The 11,075-nt window shown below is 49.5% G+C and overlaps 2 protein-coding genes across 2 annotated transcripts; both read right to left on the bottom strand.

Annotated features, from left to right (window-relative positions):
• Positions 1 to 138: 138 nt before the first annotated feature.
• On the bottom strand, positions 139 to 2,883 carry LOC309596442 (disintegrin and metalloproteinase domain-containing protein 20-like; the record flags this gene model as incomplete). Its single annotated transcript, XM_082324656.1, has 1 exon — positions 139 to 2,883. The coding sequence occupies one exon, from the start codon at positions 2,881 to 2,883 to the stop codon at positions 226 to 228; it is 2,658 nt and encodes an 885-aa protein (XP_082180782.1). The 3' UTR covers positions 139 to 225.
• A 1,607-nt stretch (positions 2,884 to 4,490) lies between these two features.
• LOC309596443 (disintegrin and metalloproteinase domain-containing protein 9-like) lies at positions 4,491 to 8,151 on the bottom strand. Its single transcript, XM_082324657.1, has 2 exons — positions 8,113 to 8,151; positions 4,491 to 6,823 (listed from the first exon to the last, which is right to left on the bottom strand). Exon 2 carries the CDS (start codon positions 6,804 to 6,806, stop codon positions 4,515 to 4,517), a length of 2,292 nt encoding a protein of 763 aa, XP_082180783.1. The 5' UTR covers positions 6,807 to 6,823; positions 8,113 to 8,151; the 3' UTR covers positions 4,491 to 4,514.
• Positions 8,152 to 11,075: the final 2,924 nt, after the last annotated feature.

The raw sequence follows: 11,075 nt of genomic DNA, 5'->3' as shown, positions 1-11,075 counted from the left end.
CTTTTTGGGTCCAACCAAAAATTATTTACATAGTAGGTAATACAAGAAGAGGAAATACTCAAGTTTTGTGTAATTAACTTTCATACAGTTTACACAGTTACGTTGTGTAAATCACTTTGTGCAAAATCTCCTGGGACTAGCAGTCCAGCTTCAAGGGCATAGCCACAGGGCCTGCAGTCCTTTCCAGACCTCAGCTGGTGGGTTTCCCACTGCTTTCATGGTTTTTTAAACAACAACTTCTTCTTCAATACTCTGCTCCTCATCTGCAGGAGTCTCACGTGTCTCTGTGGCTAAACTTGTACTGAAAAATGCAGCTATTGCCTTTCTGTATTTGCTCACAGCAATGAGGAGAGCAATTATAATGAGGGCAATGGGAACTGTGATCCCAATTACCATCCTGAACACTTTATTTTGGACAACCTCCACCATGGACATCATGAGAGGCGGTGGAGGGCCGCTGTCCATGCTCCCTCCCAGGCCGTGGAACCGGCAGTCCGGAGGAGCCCAGCCAGCTTCACAGTGGCAGTGTTCAAGGTTGTTGCAAACCCCTTTCCCCCCACACAAAACCTTCCCGTTGCACTTCGTCCTGACTGTGGCATCTGTGCACGTCTTGTTAATACAGATCTTTTGTGGCCCGCACCTGGTGCCATCAAGCCCTCCTCCGATATCAGGTGTATCAATGCTGCCATGATAGGCTACGCCCCAGCACCAGTCCTCAGGCCCTGGCATCTGAATGATGGTTACAGACTCCTCCAGAACGGGTATCCTCTTCACATTGGCACACTGCAGCCTTCCACACAGAGCGTTCTGGGGTTTACATCCCACAAAAGCAACTTTGGTCCCATCGCCGCCACAGTTGCCAAATCGATCCCCTTTTATGTTCTGCTTTTTGAAGCAACTTTCTGGAGCACCTCGAGCTTCCTTCCCAAAGACTTTTTGGCACAGGTTGTCATAGGTCGCGCATTTCCCCCGGTAGCAATAGCCGTCGTTACTGCATGGCGTCCCGTCATGCACATGCACATCCTCTGGGCACCACTCGGAAGTCCCGTTGCAATATTCAGGCAAGTCGCACTCATCCGCCTCCGACCTGCACTTGTGTCCTGCAGCATGAAAGCGGCATTTCTGACAGCATTGCCCAATGGAGCAGACAGCGCCCGGCTTCAGCCTGCAGTTTTGGTGACAGCAGGGGTTACGTCGGCAGTCCTCCAGGCCCCCACAGTCACACTGCTCTCCCTCATCGATCACCTTGTTGCCGCAATGCTTAAAATAGAAGAGTCTGTGGGGCTCTGGGATGTTGCGCAAGCAGTTGCCATCCCCTCTGTTGATCAGGTCTAAATAGCTCTGCTGGCTGCAGTCACTGAAAGCCTTGGCGCCGTTGAGCGAGTCTCCCGTCATGTAGCACTTGGTGGCTTCTCCACACACACACTCCTTTTTGTCATGCTCCATCCCCAGGTTGTGACCCAGTTCATGAGTAAAAATAATTGAAAAGGTTATGAAATCTCTCCGTATATGTGACACAACACCTGATTGATAACCAGGGTGGCAGATGCTACCTACGTATGCCAGCCCAACGATTAGTCCAAAGTCCATGTAAGTAAATAAATGTGCAATGTCATATTTCATCCTCCGAGAAAGATCCCTATTTCCCCAGTCGTTAAAATTTTTAAGAACTTCTTCTATATCCTGGCTGTAGTTGATGAGGTTGCTGTGCGTCCAGATCTCCAGCCCGATCAGGCAGATGCGAATCTTCAGAGGATAGTAGTATGTTTCAGATAAATTGATCGTATCTGTAACCAGAAGCATCACGGAGGTCTCATTGCTCCCTTGGAAGGAAAACAGATAGCGGTCCACCACGACAACTATCTCAACGTACATGGTGTGCCTCAGTCTCTGAGACAAGTCATGCTTTCCTAAGGCTGTTTTAGCTCCCATCCCACCCAGCTGCTTTTGGATCACCTCATCCGTCAATCCGCACATCAAGGGCTTGTTCTGGGTCTGGGTCTTCTCTCGCCGATAGAGAAGGTGCTGGAAGGTGAGGGACCCCGGCACAGGTTCGATGCCATAGCTTAGGTTCCCGATTTCCAGCTGCCCCCTCAGACCCGAGCAGGTGCTCAGCGTGGCGAGGGAGCCGGGGCTGCCCTCCACGTAGCCCAGGTAGAAGCAGTCCTTGGGGACGTGGGGCTGCTCCACCACCCTTGTCCCCCTGGGGCTGTACGTGATGACCGGCAGGTTTTTCACCATTAGTCCTCTCTTCTGTGTGAGGTGGATGATGCGGTTCTCCCCCTCCACCATGAGGACATAGGACACTTCCCCCCCTGCGGCTTTTCCCACCCTGGGGGCCAATTTCCTCGGCCGGACTATCTCATGGACAGCATAGCCTGGCGGTGGACGATGGCTGCTCACCCCAGGGAGGAGAGATGCCACCAACACTGCCCAGACCCCCAGCCTGAGGAGCAGTACTTTTCCCTGGCCGCCATGATGTGCTTGGAGCCACTGCATCGCCAATGCCTTCAAAATGGTGGTAAGACGCCTCGGGGAGGGTCCTGCCAACCCCCGCACGGACATCTTGACCCTCTCTCCTTTGAGGCGCTCAGAGGGTGGCCGTGCTGGAGTTATCCCCTCAGGGCTGGCATGGGACCTGACGAAGGTGCATGCCATCCTGCTGCCCCGAGGGGTGGCTGTTCCCCTCACTGCCCCTTGAGAAGGTTCTGGAAGCGCTGCCGCCTCTCCCAGCTGCCATGCTGCCAGCCGGCTGCAACACAAGGCCGGGGTGGAGTGCGGCTGTGGCATGGGGGCCATGGGTGCTCCTGTGAGGTGACAGGGATGAAGAGCACTCATCCTCGCTGTGCTTCGCTCACCAGAGCACCGTGGGGTGGCCGTCATGGCCAGGGAGCTGCGGTTGATCCTCAGAGCCGGTCCCCTGCCACTCACTGAGATTTGGGGAGCCAAGCGTCCTCACCGCTCCCCTCTTCTTCCTCCCCGAGGGGGGATCCCTGCCCAAAGACTGCCTGTGGAGCATGAATTTGAGAATTATCCACAATAACACTCCTCACAGCAAATTAACTTTACAAATGTTGATGCCCCTTGGCCACCACGTCGCCTCCTTTGCCAGTCTGTAAACCAGCGGGCTCCAGACATTTTTCTTCATCACATAACCTTATCAGTAAAAATTTTCTGAGCATGCACTCCCAATATATGTATATTTAGTTATTTATAAATTATATGCCTGTACTACTGAAGTTGTTCTAATATTTTCTTTGGAGACGGGGCGGTTACCCCCGCACGCCTGGCCTGTGCCTGCTGGCTGTCAGGCACGGCTAATGTAAACAGAAAAACACACTTCATACATACACGGGAGCACCGGCAGGCAGCAACCTCTGCAGCTCTGAATTTACCATTAACCAGGTCTACCTGAAGGTGAGCAATAGCCCATTCCGGGGCTAAATTCCCTTTTCTAGCACGAAGCGCTCCTGCTCCCCAGCGTTCATCTGCTTCTTCGGGAAGTGCTGAAGTGATTTTTTTTTTTTCTTTTTTTTCTTTTTTTTTTTTTTTTCCACCATTCCTGTTCTGTTTCAGCGCTGCTCCTGCGCCTGCTGCTCCCAGCTTGCACTGACACCTCCGCAGCAGCCTGGCTTTTTTGTCAGCTCAGCCTGGCAGGGATCGGATGCCGCAGTTTCTTTACCTGCTCAAAGCCTTCCTGCGAGCTCTTGTCCAAATGATCCTGCCAGATAAGAGTACAACTTTTCACAGAGGCCACTGACATGAGCAGTAATAAATTTTTTCCCCCTCTTCTTTCCTTATTTCCTTTCAGATACATTCCACATCGTTTTCTCCTTTAATGAAGCCTCAGAGCCCTTTCTTCCCTCCTCCTGTCTCCTGCTTAACACCACCTGATGTTTTCGGCAGCTCGTGTTTGCTCCTGGGCTGCGGTGCCGCAGAGGAGGTGCTCAGGTATGCCCGGGATGGGCTCGGAGGTGGGTGCTCCGCCTGGGACCCCGGCTCCGGAGGAGGTGGCTATAGGGTGTGGAGATAGAGTCCTATACAGTGGTGTGGAACCCCTTCATCTGGGCTATAGCGAAGGGTCTGTGATGCAGAAGTTAATTTGCTCCGAGGGAAGAGCAGATGTCCTTTGGGGACTCCATGTTCAGTGGAGAGGGGGACTCGCTGCTGCAGACCCCATGCTCTGGGCTGAGAGACGACTGTTGCTCTTGCCTTGCGAAAGGCTCTGCCTCAGCCATCCCGGGATCCTCCTTGCTCAGCCTGTGTCTGTCAGTGTAAACCAGCAGGCGGATTTTAAATTAACCTGGGTGCCCCTGTCATTTTTGTCAATGACTTTTTTTCTCCTATGGCGTGAGGTCAAGCAAAACGATTTCATTTTGCTATTCTACAGAATAAAAACTAGGTCCCCTAACTCTCTACTTGCAGCTAGATTAATTTTAAATGAGTCCACCGCAGCTAGAGTCTGAATCTAGTGACTGACTGAGTCCAGCTTTCCACTGCTGCCCTGTGAAGTCCTACACAGGGGAGTTTTGACTCTCAGCTGATTTTGAGCCATCTTCTTCCTCCTGGTCCTTCGCATCCTCCTCAGAAGCCCGTTCTCTAGCCCAAAAGCATCCAACGAGTCTGTTTAATGCTTGGGTTACCCTGAGCTTTCTCACGTACACAATGACAAGTGCTGCAAACACCAAAACAGCCACAGTTATTACAGTACTCCCAATGATGAACCTAAAAAGCCCCTTTTTAGTGACCGGTGCAGGCCCACTGTCAATGCTTCCTCCAAAGCCAACAAACTGGCAGTAGGGAGGTGCCCAGCCGTTGTCACAGTGGCAGTTTCCTCTGGTGTTGCAGACACCTTTTCCTCTGCACGTTCCCTTGGCAGAACAGCGGGATGTCAAGTACTTCTCCTCAGGGACACACGTCCGATTAATGCAGATCTTCTTCTCACCGCACCGCGTGCCATCCTTAATGACTCCAGCATCCAGAATGTCCACGCCCAAGTGGTAGTCTGTGCCCCAACACCAGGTATCGCCCACCGGGGTTTGAATGATGGTTGTGTGATCTTCCAGCTGAGGTAGACGTCTGACATTCGTACACTGCACCCTCCCACACAGGACATTTTCTAGCTTACATTTCTGAAAGTTGACATCTGCCCCGTCTCCCCAGCAATTGCCAAACCGATCCCCTTTCATGTTCACCTCCTGGAAACATGGTAGCGGAGCAGGCTTTGCTTCCCTGCCAAAGATACTCATACACTGCAATGTGCGAGACTGGCATTTGCCTGAATAACAGTACCCATCCTCAGCGCACACGGTCCCGTCTTGCTTGGCCACATCTGCTGGGCAATGCTCGGATGTCCCGTTGCAATACTCGGGCAGGTCGCATGGACCGGCACTCTCCCTACACACTTCTCCTTCTGGAAGAGGTTTGCAATTCTTACAGCAGCCTCCAGAAGTGCAAATGGCTCCTTTTTTTTTTTGACAGGTATTGTCACAACAAAGGTCCAATTTACACTGTGCTTCTGAGCCACAGTCACACTCCTCCCCCACGTCCAGGACACCATTCCCGCAGCGCTGCAGCGCAAATGTCATTGCCGGTTCTGGGGCGTTATTAAGGCAGAATCCTTGCCCTGATGCTATAAAACCAGAATAGTGCTTTTTGCTGCAGTTGCTGAATTGATAGTTCACCGTGTCGTGTGCGCTCATGATGCATTTAGAGGTGTTTCCACATCTGCAGTATCTGTCATCGTGCTCCATGCCAAGGACATACCCTAACACACGAGCAACGTGGACAACAGTGTCCATGTAAGGCTGTTTTGCAAACGATACAACGGCAGAGGCATGTTTTCTATCACATGCACTGGCAAAGTTGGATTTGCCACCCATGTGCAATGCTCTTGTACTGTGATCAAAGTCTGTCGAGGCAAATAGACACCCCACGTCATGCATGGCGTACATAAGGCTTTGCTGCTTCCGCCAAAGATTAAAATTATGAAGGACCTCAGTTATGTTTTTGGTAACACTGATAGGGTTCTTCTCCACCCAAACCTCTAGTGCAGTTATCAAAACACGAAGGCGGAAAGAATAAAACAGCCCATCCACCAGATTGATTATTTCAGTAACTTCCAGCGTCACATTAGTTATACTTCTGCCAAAGGCGTCAAACCCTTCCTTGTCCACCACGACAAGGAGCTCCAAATACCGCGTGTGCCCCCGGGGCTGGAACTGGCCTCCTGCTGTACCAGGGTCTGGAAATTGTCCGCCTTTGTTGGGCATTTTGTACATCACCGTTCCAGGAACCGCCTCCTCCCTCTGCAACAGAAGATGTTCAGCCATGGAGGAAGCTGCCAGGGGCTCGATGCTGTAGCTTGAATTTCCAATCTGCAGCAGTCCTCTGAGCCCAGAGCAGGTAGTCAGGGTCACGACGGAGTCCGGGATGCCTTCCATGTAGCCATGGTAATAGCAATCTACTGGCACGTGAGGCTGTTCAACCACGATTTTCCCTTGGGAGTTGCGGGTGAACACAGGGAAGTTTTTTATAACAAAATCTTTCTGCCTGAGGTGAATCGTGTAATTTACCCCCTGAATACTGATTATATAGGACACTTCGTCCAGGCTGGCTTTCTCTGCCTTGGGGCCAAGTTTCCTCGGAATGACTATCTCGTAGGCTGTGTAGCCCCAAGAGGGCGGGGGGCTGCAGTCTGCGCTGGGCAGCAGGAGCCCCCGGAGCAGGAAGGAGAGGCCCAGTCCGAGGACGAGAACCCCTCTGCCCATCAGGGCACGCTTTGGCTGTGTCCGGCTTGGAGCCATGGTCACTGCCTCCCAGGCTGGAGGAAAGAGAGGAAAAGGTGGATGTTGAGACATCAGAAAAGCTGCCTTTAACTCAGCAGCCAAGATCCCTTCTCACCACCAGGACAACGTCCCTCGGGGTCTGTTCTGTTCTCCCCGCTCAGCCCGCAGCCAGGCACAAGCCTCCTGCTCCCTTCATCCAACGTGCCTTTTCTTAGCTCTTCCTTGGCTACCTGTCCACCAGGGAGGCAGGGCATGCCGGGGGCCAGCCAGCCTGCCATCCAACTGCAACGGAGCAAAGCAGCGCCAGGAACGGGGCGGGAAGTCGGGGGAGAGCTGGTCTTGGGGCTGGAACAGGAGGGCCAAGGGGCGACCGTTTCTCTGGCCCCGCTTTGAACGCAAACATTCCACAGGGAGGCTGGGACCCGCGCCCCGGGCACCGATGCGGCCCCCCCCAACACCGGCACAGACCGGAGCAGCATCGCATTAAATACGCCCGATCTCATCGCTAAGAGCCTGCTGCACCCTACTTGGGCTGACCCTGTTTGCTGAGAGCTGACGAGCCAGTGCTGCTACAGCAATTTGTTTAAAAGGGGATTAAGCATTGATAAGTGGAAAGCAGTAGATTACCAGGGAAACAATGATTTGGTTGCTAATGGGACCTTCAGCTGCAGCGCTGAGAGCCTTCAGTGTCTGTTGACAGATATCCTTGCAGGGCTCCTCGCTCAGCCCATGTCACTGACTGTTTTAACTATTTGAGGGGCATTTTCTTGCTGGAAAGGGAGAGGCATTCTTGGGGCCACACGTCCTTCTATGAGTAGGGGAGAGTCCTTTCTTGTGCCACTTCTATAGAGTGCTTGCAGCTGGTTTGGCTGCCTTAAATACTCCCAGGATGCCTGGAAATTGTTCTCTCACTCCCCTTCCCGACGCTACGGATGCTCTGACAGTCACTCACCCTCCAACACACTATTAACTTCCCAAAGGTACCAAGCAGATGGATGTTAAGTCTTACAAAGAAGGTGGCCTGGTGCATATGGGCTCTCACAGCCGTCCCACCGCCTCTTTTCACGCCACTTGTGTTCTGAAATGCTCATGTGACAAGGGCCTATCTGGTTGCTGTCAACAAGCCAGTCAAACCATGCTCAAGGATAGTAAAAATATTTCCAGAGCCAGGAAGCATACAAGTGCTGTACTTGACGGCACTAGGCTGCGCTCAGAAGGGCTGGCTGCCTAAGAGGCGAGGAGAAGCCCTCCAGTGCTCCCTGGCAAAGCGCATTGCCAGCCCGAAGGAAAGCCAACCCGTTTCTCACCTACCGGCGTCTCTCACCTTGCCAGTCCAGCCACAAGTCCCTGCAGCGCTCCCGCTTCAGCCACCTTCAGCAAAGCACAGCACCCTGCGAGGATCATCATCCTGAAGAAACCGGTTCCTCGTTCCTGCCCCAAAGAACGCGCTTGGCAGAACGGAGCTGTTTGTTTGTTATACCTGTGTAACAGCTGTATAACCTATACCCTGTTATACAGGGGAAACCGTCATTGAACACAGAACAACTCATCCCTCCCTTCCCTGACTGCCCAAAGTCATAGCCACAAGAAAAATCCTATAGACCCTGGGGGGTTAACCTGCAGTATGTGCTGCTGCCATCTAACGGAAAGCAGTGTTTTAAAGAGGCAATTTCAGGTTATGTTGCCAGGCAGAGCACACGATTTTCTAGGGCTTTATCCAGCCTATCCTGTCAGCCATTCTTTCATCTCAAAGCCTCACGGCACTCCTGCAAAATACAAAGCAAAGAGCTTATTCACATTTGTAAGGCGGGGAGAAGCGCGGTGGCGGGAGAAGCGGGCGGCTGTGCCCGCCAGGCCACAGCTGTCCTTCCTCCCTTCTGTACTACGGGCACTTGGAAACCAAACAAAAGCAGCCAGTAACTTTTAAGTTTAGTAAAATCATTTATATACACCAATGCGCAATATTTACAATATAATACTGATCCAAAATAACATATTACAGATAACACTGAAAAGGAGAAATGAAAACATTTTAATACACAGAAGTTAAACGTGGCATATGAGGACAGACTCAGATTTCCAAAAGAAAAACCTGAAGTAATGACAGCAAAACTTTGACATGTTGCTATTTCCAATCAAAAACTCTTTTGCCTAGTCAAGTTCTTCTAACTTTTTAATATATATATATATATATATATCTCTTAAAATAATCAAGTCACAGGAGAAGTCAGATATACATAAAACTTTGGAGAGGTCAAATGATTTCGGAGATTTTTCTCTTAAATAAAATTCTAAAAGAAACCTACAGAGCTTTCTCATATCCTTTTAGTGTTTGTACAAAGAATGTCTTCTTTGATCCCACACGACCCTTCCATCTCCAGATATTTACAATATTCACAGTCTGCTATGAAGGATCAGTAGATTTATTACCAAGTAAAACCTTACATAATCAAGACAAGGTATCTCGCATTTATGTCAACTGAAAAATAAAAAACACAGGAAGGAAAAAGTAAATACTACTTTAAAATACGTAAATTAATCCATCAAAGTGTATTTAATTTTGAAATCTAAACCGTAACTTTTTGAAGAGTAAAATAATCAACTTTTTCATAGAAATAAAACCATTTGACCTTGAATCTTCAAATTGTGTTTTCTTAATCTGTCCCTCCCTACCTCTGTTTTAGCTCAGGCCATTCTTATTCATCGCAGACAATAAAAGCTATAGTAAATCCATAAAAAGCAGTTCCTTATTCACAAAAGCCCTTAGAAATTTGACTTCCCTCCAGACACCAAAACATTTCCCGGTCGGTCACAGACGTACCCGCCTCACTAGCACTAACAGCTCGCAATTATTCTGTTGTGCAAGTTAAGGGACCACGAGGAGAGGAGGGACCCCCTAACGCACGGTCAGATCCCGTCTTCTCTGCTCATTTCTGAGCTACCTCGGATGTCGGCGAGCAGGCGTTGCTCTCACACCCCAAGGTGCTCCCCACTACACCCAACGCACACCGGTACTGCAGAAACGGGCAGAAGCCGTTTCCTACAGACGGTTACACAACGGCGTACAAACCTCGCTACCGTCATCTTCAGCACTAGAGCAACCTGCCAGAGAAAAATCAGGTCCCAGCGTGTTACACCCCCAAGTTGCGCACAAGGTGCTTGGAGGGTATCAGGCTACGGCGTGGCAGTAGTCTCTGCTGACTGCACTGTGCGTCGACCATGAAAGTAGCTACAATCTGATCCGTTTTTCTGCTAACAAGTTCTGGCTCCCATGAAACTGCCCGAGTATTTTCCTCCTCGGAGGGCAGAGTTGCAAAGTGCTTTTGTGGGGAATTTTTTGCACTCCCATTCAAATAAAGGTGATTTCCTTCTTTCTTTCTCTATTTGCCATACTTAAAGCTTCCAGTACAATGGGATTTCTCAGAAAAAACACATATTTCAAGTTAAAAAGGAAACGATCTATTACATTTAGAGATTGTGTGGATGTTGACATGACCTGGAATTTAGGGCAAGGACAGAAATGCATATAGAGCCTGCAAACTTGCCGATACTACCAAGAAATGACAAATACTCTTGTCTCTTGCTAAGTCTCTACAGCTGTCAGATAGATGTCAGTGCACAACTATTCCATGTAGTGTCAGAGGTACAATTCTGGCTTACACAAAAACTCCCTGTTTCCATCAGAGAAAGTGATGGTTAAGTAGGGACTGTGGTTCTTACTCTGCAATAAATCAGGCATTGGAAAACTGTCAACAGGACTAAAAGAAAGCTGACAAGGTGCCGACGAAGAATGGGAAATGAAGTATCTATCTCCTTCATGTAGAAAAACTAAGTCACTGTTTACAAAATTTTATAGAAAGAGGCAGACACTGGTTTGCCATCCAAGCTAAAGTTTGCAAGGAAGTCTGGTATAGAAAAAAGACAAAAAAGAACAAAGCTGGACTGCCATAAGAGTAAATCGGGAGATTCATGGCTCAGGTTTGTAAATGTAAACCCAAAATTAATGAGCTATGAAATATAACAATAATGTTCAAGAGTCATTACTAATAGCCCTGAATTGGCACTTCAGTCTGCAGACCAAACTCATTCAATGTCTGCACAGGTTTAGTACCAAAATATCTCTATAAAAAGCCTTCGATCAGTCTCAAAAGAAAGAAAAGCGTCAGAAGGTAGAAAACTAGAAATATGTACAGATTCTTTTCATTTGTTTGTTTAATTAAGATTAAAAAAGCAGCTTTTGGAGCCAATGTTCCAGACTAGTGTAAGAATCTGCCCTGGGCAGCCTCA

The sequence above is a fragment of the Platalea leucorodia genome, assembly GCF_965183815.1.
Source record: "Platalea leucorodia genome assembly, chromosome: 12".
NCBI lineage: Eukaryota > Metazoa > Chordata > Aves > Pelecaniformes > Threskiornithidae > Platalea > Platalea leucorodia.
The sequence above is the reverse complement of the archived record's forward strand: the minus strand, read 5'-3'. Positions and strand labels throughout refer to the sequence as shown.